The sequence below is a fragment of the Lissotriton helveticus genome, chromosome 7 (genome assembly GCF_964261635.1).
Source record: "Lissotriton helveticus chromosome 7, aLisHel1.1, whole genome shotgun sequence".
NCBI classification, from domain to species: Eukaryota; Metazoa; Chordata; class Amphibia; order Caudata; family Salamandridae; genus Lissotriton; species Lissotriton helveticus.
The window spans coordinates 1,916,154,317-1,916,177,020 of record NC_136068.1 but is presented as its reverse complement, the minus strand read 5'-3'; the positions used below and the strand labels follow the sequence as shown (position 1 = coordinate 1,916,177,020).

The 22,704-nt window shown below is 41.7% G+C and overlaps 1 protein-coding gene across 1 annotated transcript in view; it reads left to right on the top strand.

The window, feature by feature from the left end:
• The window catches only part of LOC144769955 (uncharacterized), a 175,682-nt gene that overhangs the window by 68,029 nt on the left and 84,949 nt on the right, over nt 1-22,704 (top strand). Inside the window, exon 2 of the mRNA XM_078654153.1 lies at nt 9,401-10,784. Within this exon, the coding sequence (XP_078510279.1) occupies nt 9,480-10,784 (1,305 nt within the window). The 5' untranslated portion in view covers nt 9,401-9,479. The remainder of the gene's footprint in view (nt 1-9,400; nt 10,785-22,704) is intronic.

Here is a 22,704-nt window from a genome sequence, read left to right as displayed (position 1 = left end):
ATTTCTTAAAATAGACTTTGGCCCGGGGAGGTGGTGGTTCCTGGGGCCTGGGTGGGTCCATGAGGCCTCAAATCAAAAATGAAACCCCCGGAGAGGTGATGGTCCCCGGGGCATGGCGGTTTGCGAGGTCCCCCAATTTCATTGTAATTAACCCCCACATATTTTTAAAAACATGGCCCAGTTCAAAAGGCACGTGGGAGCCCACACTCCATTTTTTTCTATTTTTACCAATTCAAATCTGTAATGCTGTGCCTGGAGTGGTAAATGGCTTTTGTCATTTTACAGCTTGGCCTGGAAAGCGCTGTGCCAATCCAATGCTTAAAAACTTTGCTGTAGAAATGGCAAAAGACTTTGAGCCAGATGTAGGAAGCCAAATAGCGTCCGCAAACGCCAAAATTCACAGAATTTCAGCCATTGCGATCGCAATTTGGCTTTGAGCAATGTAGGTAAGATTAAACCTACTCGTAAAATAAGGAATCGCAAAAATTGTGATTCCTTATTTTGCAATTGCATTTAAGGAATCGCAAATTGCGATTCCTTAAATGCAATGTAAGTAGCACAAAAGAAAGTGCACTTTAGCCCTAATGAATCACTAATTACCACCAACTTCAAGTTGGTGATAACTAGCGATTTCCTTTAAAAAAACTTTATTTTGATATTTTAAAAGTGCCATGTGGCACACATTCATGCCCTTAGGGCATGTATGTGTGCCGCTAGTGCACACATGCACATTTCAGGGGTGCAACAGAGTGTCCTTTTGGAACTCTTGCCCCCTTGAAATTGCACCCGGATTTTGCGATTGCCTCTTGGTTACTCGCAAATTGCGGGCGCAAATCCTATTCATCCCTTTGGGCCTTTTGGCCCATAGGAATGAATGGGATGGTATTCCTTGATTGCGAATCTCAATTAGCAATTTGCAATTAAGGAATATTAAGGAATCGCAAATATTTTTGCGATTCCTACCTACATTCAATTTTTCAAATCCTAACAGCGATTCGGTAAAAATCGCTATTAGGACTCGCTAAATTGAATTTACATTCTCTCTCAGCGTGGATGGTTCTTTGCTAATCCTATGCTTAAAGACTTTGTTGATAGAAAAGCAGACATATGAGGTGAGCAAATTTAGAGAGTCGTTGGTGTTGAGGGTGCTGTATACAGAAGCTGCTTTCCACCTAATGCCTGAAAGGGTATTGCTTATGTGTGTGTGTGTGTGTGTGTGTGTGGGCGCTTGTGTGGGTGTGTTTGTGTGTATGTATATATATATATATATATATATATATATATTACCTACTGGCGGTCGCCAGTAGGTATATATAGTTAGGATTTTTTCTCTATGGGATTTTTGAAAATTCTATGTCTAATAACTTTGGCGTTTGTGGACGGAATTGGCTGAAATTTTCAGGAAAATGGCACATTTTGTTTCTGAGCAGCCCTTGAAAATTTGGGGGGGGGTTCGTCAAGGGGGGGCCGAGAAAAAAGGGGGGTCCCAAAACGTGTTTTTAACATTGAGTTTTCCATAGGGCGGTTGGCCTCACTTTTAGCCCGAACGGCTGAATGGATTTGCACGAAACTTGGCAAAATTGTAGGGACTGGTAGCCCGATGTGCCTTTTGTAGGTCTCAATATATGTGCTACAGTGGATTTTGAGAAATTAACGTTTAAAAAAAGATATATATCTGTAACAGCGGACCGGGCAGCGTCCCAGGACGCGTACTTTTCGCGCAACGGAGCTTTGTGAAGCGAAGCTGATTGGTTCTCTGGCGTCTGTCAACATTCCAAAAAGTCCGTAGCGGCCACCATCTTGTCTCTCGGTAGGATCGAGAGACAAGAGGAGGCCAAAACAAAGGGGGAAATAACCATAAGGGGGCATAGTAGATCCTCGCTGACCCCCTAGGTTTGATGTGGAGGTTTTAAAAGGGCCCCGCGGGGCAAAAAAAATAATAATAATAATAATCGAACGGCTGAATGGATTTGCACGAAACTTGGCAAAATATTAGGGACTGGTAGCCCGATGTGCCTTTGCTAGGTCTCAATATATGTGCTCCAGTGGATTTTGAGAAATTAACGTTAAAAAAAAGATATATATCTGTAACAGCGCTCCGCTTCGCGTAACGGAGGTTTGCGAAGCTGATTGGTCATTCTGTCACTGGGCTATAGTTGGGCTACATCTGGCTGATATTTGGGCTACATTTGTTTTTTTGTGTGTCTGGCGGCCATCTTTGGGCTACATTGGGCTACATTGGGCTTCATTGGGCTACATTGGGCTACATTTGGGCTCCAACATATATATAGGCCAATGTAGCCCAATATATATTTTTCAAAGTTAATTTTCGTAAAAACCACTGGAGCATATATCTTGAGACATAGCAAAGGCACATCGGGCTACCAGTCCCTACAATTTTGCCAAGTTTCGTGGAAATCCATTCAGCCGTTCGAGCTAAAAGTGAGTCCAACCGCCCTATGGAAATGAAGGAAATGAATGGGTAATTTGTAATTAGCAAATAGCTAATCGCAAACTAGGAATGGTAAAGAATCGCTATTTATTCCTTAAAGTTCGCTATTTAGGAAATGCAAAAAACTTTGATGATACATATGGCGGTTCATCTCTAACAAGATAAGAAGCATAGGGATACATTTATGATGACTGGCGCATCACCAGGGATGTGTTAGTCATTCTGTGCCGCTGTTCCGTCACCTATGGTGTGCTGCATTTACAATGCGGCGCATCATGGGGCAAAAACAGCACAGATGCGTGATGTATCTGTGCCGTAAAGGTGGCGCATTGCTGGAGTTGTATCGCAAGTGTGATGAAGCTCCAGCAAGGGTCGGGGGTGCCCCTGTCGCAGGGTTTCTGTTCTCACACAGAACTGTGGACAGAGGATTGGAACCTCGGCGAATTAGGGTGTCCCAAAACTCACGTTAGTAATCAAAAACTCCTTAGCAAGCTAGGTACAGTGTCACATTGGATATAACAAACTCTCAATGTTTAGACAATCCAGAATATGAACTTATAGTACCTCAGGATACGTGGAACTCATGAACAGTCGGTCGTTATATATTTCTTAGAAACCAGAACATGGAGTTAAGAAGAACACATGTGTATTTGAAATGTTTATTTACTAATGCCGTCTTCTCAGGCGTAATATCTTAGATAATACAAGTACACATATTATCAGTAGCAAAATTACCAGCATAGTTACTAGTACATAAAAAGCGAATGGTGATAGTATGTTAACATGCTGTAAATGAATAAGAGTTAGCAACACTTATAAGCAGCCGCGGGCCGTGGAGGGAGTTACGGTGAGGCAGGGAGGCGGGGAGGGGGAGAAGCAGGGTGGAGAATACAAGTACACATATTATCAGTAGCAAAATTACCAGCATAGTTACTAGTACATAAAAAGCGAATGGTGACAGTATGTTAACATGCTGTAAATGAATAAGAGTTAGCAACACTTATAAGCAGCCGCGGGCCGTGGAGGGAGTTACGGTGGGGCAGGGAGGCGGGGAGGGGGAGGGGCAGGGTAGAGAGGGCTCCACCCTGCTTCTCCCCCTCCCCGCCTCCCTGCCTCACCGTAACTCCCTCCACGGCCCGCGGCTGCTTATATCTCACCCTCCCTAATACACATATTATATTATTTGCTAAGAAGGTCTCTTTGTGTTGGTTTAGGGCGTGCCCATACTTTAGTGTCTTAGATTTGAAGGAATCACATCAGCATACACCAGCTCTCTCTTCATGTGAACCGCATCAACTGTTGTGTATGTGTGTTCGGCAAAGCAATATAAAACCCGCCTCATGCCCAGAATTGGCAGAAGTTGCACTTATGTTATGAGTATGAAGTCGTGGAGATCAGACCTCATAACAATTCTGTATCGTGTTGTTCTTGAAACTTTAGCACTCGCTGTACAGATATAGTTTAACAAGCAAAGCAGATAGTAGAGCAATAACATATTATTCTCATGTAAACCACGATGAACTACTAGGTGGAAAGCTAAAGCAACAACTAAGTGTCGTGTGCAGAAGTTGCAAAAAAGGAAAAATGGCGTTTAAACCGGTAATGAGCCCATGCTAACTTAACACGGTGCAAAGATATCCAGGACCTAGATGACACCTCCCCATGATCCGGAAACGAACTGAATAAGATAATAGAAGTGCCATATCATGAGAGCAGATTGCAAGTTTATATGTGGACGGTCCGCAAGGTAAAGCATTAAAAACTAGGAAAATTTAATGCTAAAGAAAAATAAAACAGCCAAGTACTTTATCGAGTCTTAAGCCAATAGGCAAGGTAAATAATAAAAACTTGACAAATAAGTCAATGAATTGTCAATGAAATGCTAGTACTCAGCATATCAAACATGAAAAAGGTCTATGACATAACTGTGTATGCAAAATAAGCTGCAACAGCCTCCAATAGGAAGTCACCGTCTTCATCCGAAAACAGTTCAGCCATCCAATTTAAAAGCGGAAAAGAACATACGTGCTCTCCCAGCACCGGATCCTCTATCACCATCAGAGGACAGCTCGGTGGGTTTTCAAGAAAGCTCTGTTCCAAGAAAGACTGTGCTGCCGCCAATAAATTCCAGGGACCAATTAGTCCATGCATCAATGCCACAGCCATAATCCTTTCGCCAGGACAAACCAACTCGTGAGTAATGATAGGAGTCATCAGCTGATTAAAGTCGACGTCAGGAGAAACCGGTCCGCAGAGACACAAATCAATGGCCCAATCGAAATCACAGGTCAGGCAGTGAAATACAGGCTGGACACAGGTGAAGTAGGAGAATCGAAAAGATAATCCATATGCCGTGCTTAATATCGCCAACGGCATTGTGCCATAATATTCTAGCATGCGATTGCGGAACAGTGTCAGCAGCTGCAGGGTGGGAGGTTGCATAGGAGGGACATCCATATTTAAAAATGTAAAAAAGCACAAGAGCGTCCGCTGGTAATGCAAGTACAAATGCCAATCCACGAAGCAGAGTGGAGAAAATAGAATGAAAGAAAGCAGGGATGACTCCAAAGATTTTCTCAAATGAAGTCACGAGACCACTGGTAACAACTTTAAAAAAGTGCGCCAGGGCCTTTGTGGAGGATGCGTTAAAGATAGTCCGAACCATCTTGCTGAAATTGAAAGGCAAATCTGAATTGAAAAGGGTCTGCACCTCTGTACGGGTGTTCGCTATGTGAAGCACGAAAGTTTCACGGGCCGAACTCAAGGCCACCTCTCTCTGAGACAAAAGAGCTCTTATTCTTGCCATGCCGTTGAAATCTCTCCCAAGGTTGGTATTTGTGGCCAGATTGAAAACTCCCTATGTTCATGTGTGGGAGAAAATAGAACATTTCTGCAGCAAATAACCCGTTCACTTACTGTTACGATAAAAGGAATACTTTTAATTAACTCAGAACAATCTTCATTATTGAGCATCAAATAACTACCATTTTCCAACAACTTGAACGTGGGGATGATAGCAGGAACTGGCGTGCCTTGCAACACGCAAGCCATATTTGGTCGGTGTTTGTTGCATGAACCGTGTAACTGTATGTGCCTACACATTAGTGAATGATCTGGCGTCTCAGTGCATTCCTCTCCATTCAGATAAACTTCTTGATCATCTTTGAAACATCTGTATGTGTATGGAAGCGACCAGACCTCATGAAGAAAAGCACTACCTAAAGGTTCATAACGACCTATTGGTATATATTTCATACAATTTGAAAACTTATATAAAGCAAAAGGCAGCGTTATTAAACCGTGGATAAGGCACGTTGCCAAAAACCCCGCAATCCTCTGCTGATGATGTCACTGAGCATGTCATGAATGATGTAATATGTGACATCATCAGCAGTGGATTACGGGTAATAGTATCTCTAGTTTACTCCCCTATAGCTGTCTTTCTTTTAACATAAGTGTCTGTTTCCTTCCCTTATACTTACTGTTTTTGGTTCGCTTCCGGTTCGCGTACCGGCGAGCGAACTGGGAAGCGAACTAAGAGAAATAGAGGTTGGCACAGTTCCAAATATTGTACCAATTTTTTAATAACGGGGAGGTAGTTCTGAAAAGAACTTTTTTTTAATTGTTTTTGTTGTTTTATATTTTTTTTATTATTTTTCAGAACATTTTTTTACTTTTTTTGAATTTTTCTGAACAGTTTTATATTTTTTGAGGTTTTTCTTGGAGGGGGCAATGAAAACGATTCATTGTAAAGGGCTCAACAGGAGCAACAAAACAAAAAAAAAGTATTTATTATTTTGGGCGTTTCGTACAAACTTGCATATGATAGTCAATAGCTCTGTTGATCAGAGTGATGCTTCTTTCTCCGTAGCAAATGAATCCATCGCAAAATACGCAGATGTGTTTTACTTCACCAAATCTCATTTGTATATTTGGCACCATCTCCCTGCCCTCTGGTCCCGTTACTTCCGGTACAACAGATCTTCTGGCCATAATAGGGAGATTATCTAGGTCGTTCCGAAACTGTGCAGCACTGTAGTTGTTAGGATGCCACCTAGTCATATTGCGATGCATTGTGTAGTTTCCTAAACTGTATTTTTTCTCGGTTCCTCTGGACAGTCTATCTTGACATATAAGGCAAGTTACGTATCTTGCATTTACTTTTTTCTGACCTTTGGGAATTTTAAAAAATTGTGTATCATCAAGAGGGTGGGGAGGTAGAGAGAAGATCCTTTCAGTCTCCGTAGTTAACTGTTCTAATCACAAATGGGAAAGGATCACTTGTCCTGCTTAAACCATTAGGTTTCACAAGTCGAGGAAGTGGTATCTCCCAAATATAACTCTCATACACGTGTCATTCTGATGGTTCTTTCTCAGCGGTATATAGTGGGTACCCGCTATTTTACACGTGCGTGCGTAATCATCGAGTTATTTTTAGTATTGTGCACCCTCCACCAGGAGGTTTTGCCTTTGGTTTAAGGCAGTAGTGATCGTGAATAGTTGGGGAGGGGTTGTGGTGATGAAAAAGACTTAAAAAGTACCGGACAGCCAGACTTGGACAATTTTAATAGGTCTGGATTCGGTCTTGGTTAAAAATTTAATAGTGCACTTTTAGAATTGGTAAGGGATTCAAGTGCATTTCATGTCTAAAAAGAGGTCAACATGTTTCAGCCTTTGGTAGTCAGGAGATCTTAGGCTTTCGTCAGGACCAATGGGGGTGAATAAATGGTGAAAAAAGCAAATTTAGTGAGAAAGAAAAGGTAAATTGACCTGATCCTTCGGGTTTCAAGGTTTCATTGTACCTGAATGGAGAAAAAACACACACACACAAACACACACAACAACAAGTAGGGAGATGGGGTGCGGGAAAAAAACACATATTATGTACAGTGGTTCCTTATAGTTTGTTAGGAACTCGTAAATGGCAATGTAATATCTCATACTCATTTCAGGCGTCAACTCTTCCTTATTCATACTCCGATAGGTCGGGCTAGTATTATATTTAGGTGCCCATAGTTTTAATTAGTACTCTCTCAGTGCGTGGTTTACGGTGAAAACTCTGGGTGTGGTCGGTCCGTGGTGGCTTTCATACCTCATACATACCATACTCACTATCGCATATCATACGTGTGGTTATAAATATATATAAGCATGCTCGTTTTATTTTCAGCATAAGTCTAAAACTCGTCGTTGCGAAGTGCGTGGTGGAAGGCTATCAATGTGTCCCATGCGGAGCGCTAAGGCATACCTTGTAAATGATGAAGAATTACTTCATCGGGGATGAGGGCTTGTCGAGCGAGGATTACTAGGAAGGTATTGGAAAAAAGTAGTTACAAGACGCGAGGCATACTTGCGGTTTTGTTCCCGTGTCGCTGGCGGGATGCGCTACGCGTTACCTGTATTCCTTCTTACTCAGACTCAGCCGCATGTGCTGGCGCTGCCTCTCAGTCACCCGGAACTACCCGGAGGTGCGGTTCCGGGTGGGATTTAACCCAAGGGCAGTGGAAATGGAAGAGTTACTTTCCGCTTAACCTGGTTCTGATCAGATTTCGGGAACTACTTTCTAACTATACCAAATGGTAAATAAATAGTTCTGATCAGATATTAGACGCAAATAATTTTCAATTTATAAGTGGGACGCTCAGAGATGGTCGGATATTGACCTAATTCCGCCACAAAGGTTCTTGGTGAATTCAGAACCTCTATGTTGGTCAAAGATATGCTGTTCATAATATAATTTTCCAATCGAAAAATGGGGGCCTTGTTGAGGCCTTGCTAATGCTTATTCCGAAGTGAGGGCATATTCGGACAGTTCCTTTACTGGGCATAGAGCGGCCAGTATTTTAACAGGCAATCAGATGTTTATTTATACAACCTGAGTCAGTGGCCCGCTGAGTTTGATGGGGCCAAAGATGTTTTCACTGTAGGTACTGTAGTGATGAGACTGTGGTTTATCTGCTAAGTGATAGCCACGGGACAGAATCGTTAAGGCCCTGGGTATCCGTTTTAAGCCTATGGACCCAGCGCTGCTCCTTCTCAAATAATATTCTGGTAGCATTCCTATCTACTGTGTCCAAGCTTTCTAGGATCACCCAGTGTAGGTCATTGGCAGTGTGTTGTTTCTCTTTGTAATGGGCCGACATCTTTGTCGTTGTTCTTTTGCAGTTCACGTTACTCCTGTGCTCACAGAGTCTCTGTTTGGCTTTGCGGCATGTCATCCCGATATATCGCATATCGCAAGGGCATGTGATCATGTATATGATGTGGCTGGTATTGCAATTTGTGTGTTTTTTTAGTTTCCACAGAAAGTTAGGAAGAAGTTGTAGTTCTTTTGTCGGTTCTGTGGTTGCACACATGACACAGGTCCCACACGGATAATGTCCAGTGATTGGGGGATTGTTCCAGAGCCCCGGATGTTGTTTTTTCTTTTTTGGAGGTGGTCGTGTGTGGACCAGGAGATCTTTTATATTGCTGCTCCTCTTGTTTGCAAATCTGGGTTTAGACCAGGTTAAGGTGTTGGATGTTATTATCTTCCAATTTCGATTGATAATCTTTTTCACCTGGTTAGTAATAGGACTGTATGTAGTGACACATGTGGTCCTATCATCAGTCTGTTTTGGGTGACTTTCGAGGAGAGATTGTCTGGATTGATTCCTTGCTCTTTTGGCACAGGAGTTGATGATTCTACTTGGGTAATCTCTAACTGTTAGTTTGGCACAGAGATCATCTGCTTGTACTTTGTAGTCTTTTATTGAACTGCAATTTCTCCTCAGTCGTAAAAATTGGCTGTATGGGAGATTTTCTCTCAAGGGGCGGGGGTGGAAACTCTTGAAGGAAAGTAGGCTGTTTTTAGCAGTGGGTTTGAAATAGGTTCTAGTCTTGAGGGTATTCTCTTCAGCAAATATGGTTATGTCTAAGAAGTCAAGACTATGGGCATCAGATGTGTAGGTGAAGTTGAGGCATTCATCTTGGGTGTTCAGCCATCACGACTGACCCAACACCACGTCTCCAGAGAACAATAGCCTTAATGGTTGAAGAAGCAGAATGCAATAACTGGATATCTAAAAAAGAAGCGGACTATCTGAGAACAACAGAACCAGTTATACCATATTTCTATTCTCTCCCTAAGACACACAAAAACAGAGTGCCCCCCCCGGGAAGACCAATTGTTTCAGGGATTAAGTCCATTTTGGAACCATTGTCTCAATTTGCAGACCAATATCTAAGACCACTGGTCCAAAGCACACCTACCTACTTGAAAGACACACGAGACCTCATTAACAAATTAGAGAATTTCGAGTACTCTACGACCAATATGCTTCTAGTAGGTTTAGACGTTGAGAGTCTCTATACCAGCTTACCACAACAGAAGACTTTGGAGACTCTAGAAACAATCCTGTTCAACAGTGATTGGCACCATCGAACTCCAAGACATTTTGTACTGGAGTGCTGCAGAATGGCCCTGATGGAAAACTTTTTTCAATATAAGGACACCCTCTATCTCCAGCAACATGGGACATCGATGGGGAGTGTCTTTGCCCCCAGCGTGGCGGGGCTCTACGTAAGCACTTTCGAACAGACTTACGTCCACAATGCACATAACCCTTACATTCGTCATATACTCTTTTGGAAAAGGTATATTGACGACATTCTGCTAATTTGGGAAGGAGACAGCGAATCCCTTCTGAACTTTCACAGATGGCTGAACACCCAAGATGAATGCCTCAACTTCACCTACACATCTGATGCCCATAGTCTTGACTTCTTAGACATAACCATATTTGCTGAAGAGAATACCCTCAAGACTAGAACCTATTTCAAACCCACTGCTAAAAACAGCCTACTTTCCTTCAAGAGTTTCCACCCCCGCCCCTTGAGAGAAAATCTCCCATACAGCCAATTTTTACGACTGAGGAGAAATTGCAGTTCAATAAAAGACTACAAAGTACAAGCAGATGATCTCTGTGCCAAACTAACAGTTAGAGATTACCCAAGTAGAATCATCAACTCCTGTGCCAAAAGAGCAAGGAATCAATCCAGACAATCTCTCCTCGAAAGTCACCCAAAACAGACTGATGATAGGACCACATGTGTCACTACATACAGTCCTATTACTAACCAGGTGAAAAAGATTATCAATCGAAATTGGAAGATAATAACATCCAACACCTTAACCTGGTCTAAACCCAGATTTGCAAACAAGAGGAGCAGCAATATAAAAGATCTCCTGGTCCACACACGACCACCTCCAAAAAAGAAAAAACAACACCCGGGGCTCTGGAACAATCCCCCAATCACTGGACATTATCCGTGTGGGACCTGTGTCATGTGGGCAACCACAGAACCGACAAAAGAACTACAACTTCTTCCTAACTTTCTGTGGAAACTAAAAAAACACACAAATTGCAATACCAGCCACATCATATACATGATCACATGCCCTTGCGATATGCGATATATCGGGATGACATGCCGCAAAGCCAAACAGAGACTCTGTGAGCACAGGAGTAACGTGAACTGCAAAAGAACAACGACAAAGATGTCGGCCCATTACAAAGAGAAACAACACACTGCCAATGACCTACACTGGGTGATCCTAGAAAGCTTGGACACAGTAGATAGGAATGCTACCAGAATATTATTTGAGAAGGAGCAGCGCTGGGTCCATAGGCTTAAAACGGATACCCAGGGCCTTAACGATTCTGTCCCGTGGCTATCACTTAGCAGATAAACCACAGTCTCATCACTACAGTACCTACAGTGAAAACATCTTTGGCCCCATCAAACTCAGCGGGCCACTGACTCAGGTTGTATAAATAAACATCTGATTGCCTGTTAAAATACTGGCCGCTCTATGCCCAGTAAAGGAACTGTCCGAATATGCCCTCACTTCGGAATAAGCATTAGCAAGGCCTCAACAAGGCCCCCATTTTTCGATTGGAAAATTATATTATGAACAGCATATCTTTGACCAACATAGAGGTTCTGAATTCACCAAGAACCTTTGTGGCGGAATTAGGTCAATATCCGACCATCTCTGAGCGTCCCACTTATAAATTGAAAATTATTTGCGTCTAATATCTGATCAGAACTATTTATTTACCATTTGGTATAGTTAGAAAGTAGTTCCCGAAATCTGATCAGAACCAGGTTAAGCGGAAAGTAACTCTTCCATTTCCACTGCCCTTGGGTTAAATCCCACCCGGAACCGCACCTCCGGGTAGTTCCGGGTGACTGAGAGGCAGCGCCAGCACATGCGGCTGAGTCTGAGTAAGAAGGAATACAGGTAACGCGTAGCGCATCCCGCCAGCGACACGGGAACAAAACCGCAAGTATGCCTCGCGTCTTGTAACTACTTTTTTCCAATACCTTCCTAGTAATCCTCGCTCGACAAGCCCTCATCCCCGATGAAGTAATTCTTCATCATTTACAAGGTATGCCTTAGCGCTCCGCATGGGACACATTGATAGCCTTCCACCACGCACTTCGCAACGACGAGTTTTAGACTTATGCTGAAAATAAAACGAGCATGCTTATATATATTTATAACCACACGTATGATATGCGATAGTGAGTATGGTATGTATGAGGTATGAAAGCCACCACGGACCGACCACACCCAGAGTTTTCACCGTAAACCACGCACTGAGAGAGTACTAATTAAAACTATGGGCACCTAAATATAATACTAGCCCGACCTATCGGAGTATGAATAAGGAAGAGTTGACGCCTGAAATGAGTATGAGATATTACATTGCCATTTACGAGTTCCTAACAAACTATAAGGAACCACTGTACATAATATGTGTTTTTTTCCCGCACCCCATCTCCCTACTTGTTGTTGTGTGTGTTTGTGTGTGTGTGTTTTTTCTCCATTCAGGTACAATGAAACCTTGAAACCCGAAGGATCAGGTCAATTTACCTTTTCTTTCTCACTAAATTTGCTTTTTTCACCATTTATTCACCCCCATTGGTCCTGACGAAAGCCTAAGATCTCCTGACTACCAAAGGCTGAAACATGTTGACCTCTTTTTAGACATGAAATGCACTTGAATCCCTTACCAATTCTAAAAGTGCACTATTAAATTTTTAACCAAGACCGAATCCAGACCTATTAAAATTGTCCAAGTCTGGCTGTCCGGTACTTTTTAAGTCTTTTTCATCACCACAACCCCTCCCCAACTATTCACGATCACTACTGCCTTAAACCAAAGGCAAAACCTCCTGGTGGAGGGTGCACAATACTAAAAATAACTCGATGATTACGCACGCACGTGTAAAATAGCGGGTACCCACTATATACCGCTGAGAAAGAACCATCAGAATGACACGTGTATGAGAGTTATATTTGGGAGATACCACTTCCTCGACTTGTGAAACCTAATGGTTTAAGCAGGACAAGTGATCCTTTCCCATTTGTGATTAGAACAATTTTAAAAAATTGCCAAATGAAGTTTTCTTTCCGGTGAGACGTCCTGGGTTCCTCAGGCAAAAACTGCCTCTCTTCCTGCTCTTCCTCGTCTTCCTCTTCTTCCTCTTCTTGCTGAATTATAACTTGAGCAGGTGGTCCACTCTTCCTTGGATGTGGTGGAGGTGGTGGGGAAGCACCAGCTGAAGCTACTAAAGAAGCCATTGCTCAGTGATCACAAAGGGTCTTTCTCTCACAATGATGAAAGTCAGAGTGAGGAAAGAAGGAGGGATTTTCATCATTTGGGAAAAACAAGAGTTCTCAACCAATCAAAAGTGTTCATTTTAGATTATATGACCTAGTCTTACATCATTAGGAAACCAAAAGTGAAATGAACCAATGAAAAGTGTTATTACCAAGTCACATGACTTGCTGTGTTTACGTTAAGCGCTTTGCAGGGCCTCCCGGTTTGCTTCCAGAAACCTGCGCTTTGCGACTCGCTTCGCGTACCAGTTCGCTAACGTAGCACGTCATATGACGTATCACGCGACAACGTGAAACGTCATGCGGACGGGAGGCGTCACGATGTTGTTTTCTAAGGCGGCACTTGCGGTAAAGAAACGTTTACCGGCTCGCGGTCTATTTCGCGGCATCAAGGTCAGCTAACGGGAAGCTTCCCGATTCGCGAAGCGGGAACGAAGAAAAAAAAATATTAAAAAAAAAAATTATTCATAAACATATAAAATATATTTTTGGATTTAAAGAAGAATACATTTTACAGCTACAGATATTAGCTGTTAAAAAACCAATGAAATTCACTGAAAAAACCATAGGTTATAGACCATATATAGTTAGGAATTAGCATTTACAAAACCTTGAAAATTCACTGAAAAAACCATAAGTTATAGACCATATATAGTTAGGAATTAGCATTTAGAAAACCTTATTTTACTCACACAAAACCATTGAAATTCCATATATAGTTAGTTGCACTAACTATATATCGCGCACCCGCAATCCACTGCTGATGATGTCACATATTACATCATTCATGACATGGTCAGTGACATCACTGATGACATCACTGATGACATCTCAAATGACATCACTGATGACATCACTGATGACATCTCAAATGACATCACTGATGACATCATGACACACCAATACCAGTTACTACATACGCACTCACTGATTCCTACGTCTACTCACACATTCACTCATTCACCCATACAATAACTCATACATACAGTCACTTATTATTACAACACTATCATATGCACTCATACACCTATGCAGACAGTCACACACTGCCACTCATCCATGGAGTTACTCACACACCAAGTCAGTCCTGTAAAGAATCAATCACACTTCCATTTCTTCATCTATACAGTTAAACACAGAACACCATACTTCAGTGACATCACTGATGACATCACTAATGACATCTGAAATGACATCACTGATGACATCTCAAATGACATCACTGATGACATCATGACACACCAATACCAGTTACTACATACGCACTCACTGATTCGTACGTCTACACACACATTCACTCATTCACCCATACAATTACTCATACATACAGTCAGTTATTATTAGAACACTATCATATGCACTCATACACCTAGTCAGTCCTGTGAAGAATCAATCACACTTCGATTTCCTCATCTATAGTTAAACACAGAACACCATACTTTTCACACATATACTAACACATACTTACTCTCTTATACAATCACTGATACAAGTACACATTGATATGCACAGAGTCACACACCTCCCAGCCAGCCACACACACACTCAGTCTTCCATACATCCAGTCATTCTTCAATATGTAAAACGTATTTAAACTTTACAAAAACACACAGACACTAGATGACGTCATCAGTGATGTCATTTGAGATGTCATCAGTGATGTCATCAGTGATGTCACTGACCATGTCATGAATGATGTAATATGTGACATCATCAGCAGTGGATTGCGGGTGCGCGATATATAGTTAGTGCACCTAACTATATATGGAATTTCAATGGTTTTGTGTGAGTAAAATAAGGTTTTCTAAATGCTAATTCCTAACTATATATGGTCTATAACCTATGGTTTTTTCAGTGAATATATATGTATATATATATATATATATATATATATATATATATTCACAGAAAAAACCATAGGTTATAGACCATATATAGTTAGGAATTAGCATTTACAAAACCTTGAAAATTCACTGAAAAAACCACAGGTTATAGACCATATATAGTTAGGAATTAGCATTTAGAAAACCTTATTTTACTCACACAAAACCATTGAAATTCCATATATAGTTAGTTGCACTAACTATATATCGTGCACCCGCAATCCACTGCTGATGATGTCACATATTACATCATTCATGACATGGTCAGTGACATCACTGATGACATCACTGATGACATCTCAAATGACATCACTGATGAGATCACTGATGACATCATCCAGTGACTGTGTGTTTCTATAAAGTTTAAATATGTCTTACATATTGAAGAATGAGTGGATGTGTAAGTGTCTGGACGAAGGATTTAGTAGGTGCATGACTGACTGTATGAGTGAGTGATTAAATGTGTCTCACTGACTGCATGGGTTAGTGACTAAACTGTCTTAATTTGTGCATCATTATGTCTGTTGTTCTGTAAACTGCTGCATGTGTTGATCAGTAGCTATATGAGTAACTATATGGGTTATTGATTGATTGCCCAAGTATTTGTATGGGAGACTGAGTGTGTGTGTGGCTAGCTGGGAGGTGTGTGACTCTGTGCAGATCAATCTGTACTTGTATCAATGATTGTATAAGAAGGTAAGTATGTGTTAGTATATGTTTGAAAATGTAAGGTGCTCTATGTTTAACTGTATAGACAAGAAAATGGAAGTGTCATTGATTCTTTACAGGACTGACTAGGTGTGTGAGTAACTCCATGGATGAGTGGCAGACTGTGAGTGTCTGTATAGGTGTATGAGTGCATATGATAGTGTTGTAAAGATGAGTGATTGTATGTATGAATGATTGTATGGGTGAATGAGTGAAGGTGTGTGTAGACGTAGCAATCAGTGAGTGCGTATGTAGTAACTAGTATTGGTGTGTCAATGGTTTCAAAAATTATACTCTCTTTTTAACACTGGGTGAAACAGAGGTTATATTAAAATGTGAGGAGATGCATTGTATTGTCACATGAATGATATCATCAGTGATGTGGTCATTGATGTCAAATGAGATGTCATCAGTGATGTCATCAGTGATGTCATTTGAGATGTCATCAGTGATGTCATCAGTGATGTCACTGACCATGTCATGAATGATGTAATATGTGACATCATCAGCAGTGGATTGCGGGTGCACGATATATAGTTAGTGCAACTAACTATATATGGAATTTCAATGGTTTTGTGTGAGTAAAATAAGGTTTTCTAAATGCTAATTCCTAACTATATATGGTCTATAACCTGTGGTTTTTTCAGTGAATTTTCAAGGTTTTGTAAATGCTAATTCCTAACTATATATGGTCTATAACCTATGGTTTTTTCTGTGAATTTCATTGGTTTTTTAACAGCTAATATCTGTAGCTGTAAAATGTATTCTTCTTTAAATCCAAAAATATATTTTATATGTTTATGAATAATTTTTTTTTTTAATATTTTTTTTTCTTCGTTCCCGCTTCGCGAATCGGGAAGCTTCCCGTTAGCTGACCTTGATGCCGCGAAATAGACCGCGAGCCGGTAAACGTTTCTTTACCGCAAGTGCCGCGTTAGAAAACAACACCGTGACGCCTCCCGTCCGCATGACGTTTCACGTTGTCGCGTGATACGTCATATGACGTGCTACGTTAGCGAACTGGTACGCGAAGCGAGTCGCAAAGCGCAGGTTTCTGGAAGCAAACCGGGAGGCCCTGCAAAGCGCTTAACGTAAACACAGCAAGTCATGTGACTTGGTAATAACACTTTTCATTGGTTCATTTCACTTTTGGTTTCCTAATGATGTAAGACTAGGTCATATAATCTAAAATGAACACTTTTGATTGGTTGAGAACTCTTGTTTTTCCCAAATGATGAAAATCCCTCCTTCTTTCCTCACTCTGACTTTCATCATTGTGAGAGAAAGACCCTTTGTGATCACTGAGCAATGGCTTCTTTAGTAGCTTCAGCTGGTGCTTCCCCACCACCTCCACCACATCCAAGGAAGAGTGGACCACCTGCTCAAGTTATAATTCAACAAGAAGAAGAAGAAGAGGAACAGGACGACGAGCACGAAGAGAGGCAGTTTTTGCCTGAGCAGCCCAGGACGTCTCACCGGAAAGAAAACTTCATTTGGCAATTTTTTAAAATTCCCAAAGGTCAGAAAAAAGTAAATGCAAGATACGTAACTTGCCTTATATGTCAAGATAGACTGTCCAGAGGAACCGAGAAAAAATACAGTTTCGGAAACTACACAATGCATCGCCATATGACTAGGTGGCATCCTAACAACTACAGTGCTGCACAGTTTCGGAACGACCTAGATAATCTCCCTATTATGGCCAGAAGATCTGTTGTACCGGAAGTAACGGGACCAGAGGGCAGGGAGATGGTGCCAAATATACAAATGAAATTTGGTGAAGTAAAACACACCTGCGTATTTTGCGATGGATTCATTTCCTACGGAGAAAAAAGCATCACTCTGATCAACAGAGCTATTGACTATCATATGCAAGTTTGTACGAAACGCCCAAAATAATAAATACTTCTTTTTTTGTTTTGTTGCTCCTGTTGAGCCCTTTACAATGAATCGTTTTCATTGCCCCCTCCAAGAAAAACCCAAAAAAATATAAAACTTCAGAAAAATTCAAAAAAAGTAAAAAAATGTTCCGAAAAAAAAAAAAAAAAATATAAAACAACAAAAACAATTAAAAAAAAAGTTCTTTTCAGAACTACCTCCCCGTTATTAAAAAATTGGTACAATATTTGGAACTGTGCCAACCTCTATTTCTCTTAGTTCGCTTCCCAGTTCGCTCGCCGGTACGCGAACTAGAAGCGAACCAAAAACAGTAAGTATAAGGGAAGGAAACAGACACTTATGTTAAAAGAAAGACAGCTATAGGGGAGTAAACTAGAGATACTATTACCCGTAATCCACTGCTGATGATGTCACATATTACATCATTCATGACATGCTCAGTGACATCATCAGCAGAGGATTGCGGGTTTTTTGGCAACGTGCCTTATCCACGGTTTAATAACGCTGCCTTTTGCTTTATATAAGTTTTCAAATTGTATGAAATATATACCAATAGGTCGTTATGAACCTTTAGGTAGTGCTTTTCTTCATGAGGTCTGGTCGCTTCCATACACATACAGATGTTTCAAAGATGATCAAGAAGTTTATCTGAATGGAGAGGAATGCACTGAGACGCCAGATCATTCACTAATGTGTAGGCACATACAGTTACACGGTTCATGCAACAAACACCGACCAAATATGGCTTGCGTGTTGCAAGGCACGCCAGTTCCTGCTATCATCCCCACGTTCAAGTTGTTGGAAAATGGTAGTTATTTGATGCTCAATAATGAAGATTGTTCTGAGTTAATTGAAAAGGGTCTGCACCTCTGTACGGGTGTTCGCTATGTGAAGCACGAAAGTTTCACGGGCCGAACTCAAGGCCACCTCTCTCTGAGACAAAAGAGCTCTTATTCTTGCCATGCCGTTGAAATCTGTCCCAAGGTTGGTATTTGTGGCCAGATTGAAAACTCCCTATGTTCATGTGTGGGAGGAAATAGAACATTTCTGCAGCAAATAACCCGTTCACTTACTGTTACGATAAAAGGAATACTTTTAATTCAGATTTGCCTTTCAACTTCAGCAAGATGGTTCCGACTATCTTTAACGCATCCTCCACAAAGACCCTGGCGCACTTTTTTAAAGTTGTTACCAGTGGTCTCGTGACTTCATTTGAGAAAATCTTTGGAGTCATCCCTGCTTGCTTTCATTCCATTTTCTCCACTCCGGTTCGTGGATTGGCATTTTTACTTGCATTACCAGCGGACGCTCTTGTGCTTTTTTACATTTTTAAATATGGATGTCCCTCCTATGCAACCTCCCACCCTGCAGCTGCTGACACTGTTCCGCAATCGCATGCTAGAATATTATGGCACAATGCCGTTGGCGATATTAAGCACGGCATATGGATTATCTTTTCGATTCTCCTACTTCACCTGTGTCCAGCCTGTATTTCACTGCCTGACCTGTGATTTCGATTGGGCCATTGATTTGTGTCTCTGCGGACCGGTTTCTCCTGACGTCGACTTTAATCAGCTGATGACTCCTATCATTACTCACGAGTTGGTTTGTCCTGGCGAAAGGATTATGGCTGTGGCATTGATGCATGGACTAATTGGTCCCTGGAATTTATTGGCGGCAGCACAGTCTTTCTTGGAACAGAGCTTTCTTGAGAACCCACCGAGCTGTCCTCTGATGGTGATAGAGGATCCGGTGCTGGGAGAGCACGTATGTTCTTTTCCGCTTTTAAATTGGATGGCTGAACTGTTTTCGGATGAAGACGGTGACTTCCTATTGGAGGCTGTTGCAGCTTATTTTGCATACACAGTTATGTCATAGACCTTTTTCATGTTTGATATGCTGAGTACTAGCATTTCATTGACAATTCATTGACTTATTTGTCAAGTTTTTATTATTTACCTTGCCTATTGGCTTAAGACTCGATAAAGTACTTGGCTGTTTTATTTTTCTTTAGCATTAAATTTTCCTAGTTTTTAATGCTTTACCTTGCGGACCGTCCACATATAAACTTGCAATCTGCTCTCATGAGATGGCACTTCTATTATCTTATTCAGTTCGTTTCCGGATCATGGGGAGGTGTCATCTAGGTCCTGGATATCTTTACACCGTGTTAAGTTAGCATGGGCTCATTACCGGTTTAAACGCCATTTTTCCTTTTTTGCAACTTCTGCACACGACACTTAGTTGTTGCTTTAGCTTTCCACCTAGTAGTTCATCGTGGTTTACATGAGAATAATATGTTATTGCTCTACTATCTGCTTTGCTTGTTAAACTATATCTGTACAGCGAGTGCTAAAGTTTAAAGAACAAAACGATACAGAATTGTTATGAGGTCTGATCTCCACGACTTCATACTCATAACATAAGTGCAACTTCTGCCAATTCTGGGCATGAGGCGAGTTTTATATTGCTTTGCCGAACACACATACACAACAGTTGATGCGGTTCACATGAAGAGAGAGCTGGTGTATGCTGATGTGATTCCTTCAAATCTAAGACACTAAAGTATGGGCACGCCCTAAACCAACACAAAGAGACCTTCTTAGCAAATAATATAATATGTGTATTAGGGAGGGTGAGATATAAGCAGCCGCGGGCCGTGGAGGGAGTTACGGTGGGGCAGGGAGGCGGGGAGGGGGAGAAGCAGGGTGGAGCCCTCTCTACCTTGCCCCTCCCCCTCCCCGCCTCCCTGCCCCACCGTAACTCCCTCCACGGCCCGCGGCTGCTTATAAGTGTTGCTAACTCTTATTCATTTACTGCATGTTAACATACTGTCACCATTCGCTTTTTATGTACTAGTAACTATGCTGGTAATTTTGCTACTGATAATATGTGTACTTCTATTATCTAAGATACTACGCCTGAGAAGACGGCATTAGTAAATAAACATTTCAAATACACATGTGTTCTTCTTAACTCCATGTTCTGGTTTCTAAGAAATATATAACGACCGACTGTTCATGAGTTCCACGTATCCTGAGGTACTATAAGTTCATATTCTGGATTGTCTAAACATTGAGAGTTTGTTATATCCAATGTGACACTGTACCTAGCTTGCTAAGGAGTTTTTGATTACTAACGTGAGTTTTGGGACACCCTAATTCGCCGAGGTTCCAATCCTCTGTCCACAGTTCTGTGTGAGAACAGAAACCCTGCGACAGGGGCACCCCCGACCCTTGCTGGAGCTTCATCACACTTGCGATACAACTCCAGCAATGCGCCACCTTTACGGCACAGATACATCACGCATCTGTGCTGTTTTTGCCCCATGATGCGCCGCATTGTAAATGCAGCACACCATAGGTGACGGAACAGCGGCACAGAATGACTAACACATCCCTGGTGATGCGCCAGTCATCATAAATGTATCCCTATGCTTCTTATCTTGTTAGAGATGAACCGCCATATGTATCATCAAAGTTTTTTGCATTTCCTAAATAGCGAACTTTAAGGAATAAATAGCGATTCTTTACCATTCCTAGTTTGCGATTAGCTATTTGCTAATTACAAATTACCCATTCATTTCCTTCATTTCCATAGGGCGGTTGGACTCACTTTTAGCTCGAACGGCTGAATGGATTTCCACGAAACTTGGCAAAATTGTAGGGACTGGTAGCCCGATGTGCCTTTGCTATGTCTCAAGATATATGCTCCAGTGGTTTTTACGAAAATTAACTTTGAAAAATATATATTGGGCTACATTGGCCTATATATATATGTTGGAGCCCAAATGTAGCCCAATGTAGCCCAATGAAGCCCAATGTAGCCCAATGTAGCCCAAAGATGGCCGCCAGACACACAAAAAAACAAATGTAGCCCAAATATCAGCCAGATGTAGCCCAACTATAGCCCAGTGACAGAATGACCAATCAGCTTCGCAAACCTCCGTTACGCGAAGCGGAGCGCTGTTACAGATATATATCTTTTTTTGAACGTTAATTTCTCAAAATCCACTGGAGCACATATATTGAGACCTAGCAAAGGCACATCGGGCTACCAGTCCCTAATATTTTGCCAAGTTTCGTGCAAATCCATTCAGCCGTTCGATTATTATTATTATTATTTTTTTTTGCCCCGCGGGGCCCTTTTAAAACCTCCACATCAAACATAGGGGGTCAGCGAGGATCTACTATGCCCCCTTATAGTTATTTCCCCCTTTGTTTTGACCTCCTCTTGTCTCTCGATCCTACCGAGAGACAAGATGGCGGCCGCTACGGACTTTTTGGAATGTTGACAGACGCCGGAGAACCAATCAGCTTCGCTTCACAAAGCTCCGTTGCGCGTAAAGTACGCGAACCGGAGCGCTGCCTGGTCCGCTGTTACAGATATATATCTTTTTTTAAACGTTAATTTCTCAAAATCCACTGGAGCACATATATTGAGACCTACAAAAGGCACATCGGGCTACCAGTCCCTACAATTTTGCCAAGTTTCGTGCAAATCCATTCAGCCGTTCGGGCTAAAAGTGAGACCAACCGCCCTATGGAAAACTCAATGTTAAAAACACGTTTTGGGACCCCCCTTTTTTCTCGGCCCCCCCTTGACGAACCCCCCCCAAATTTTCAAGGGCTGCTCAGAAACAAAATGTGCCATTTTCCTGAAAATTTCAGCCAATTCCGTCCACAAACGCCAAAGTTATTAGACATAGAATTTTCAAAAAACCCATAGAGAAAAAATCCTAACTATATATACCTACTGGCGACCGCCAGTAGGTAATATATAGTTAGGATTTTTTTCCTATGGGATTTTTGAAAATTCTATGTCGAATAACTTTGGCGTTTGAGGACAGAATTGGCTGAAATTGTCAGGAAAATGGAACATTTTGTTTCTGAGCAGCCCCTGAAAATTTGGGGGGGTTTCGTCAAGGGGGGGCCGAGAAAAAAGGGGGGTCCCAAAACGTGTTTTTCCCATGCAATTTTCCATAGGGCGGTTGGCCTCACTTTTAGCCTGAACGGCTGAATGGATTTACACCAAACTTGGCAAAATTGTAGGGACTGGTAGCCCGATGTGCCTTTGCTATGTCTCAAGAT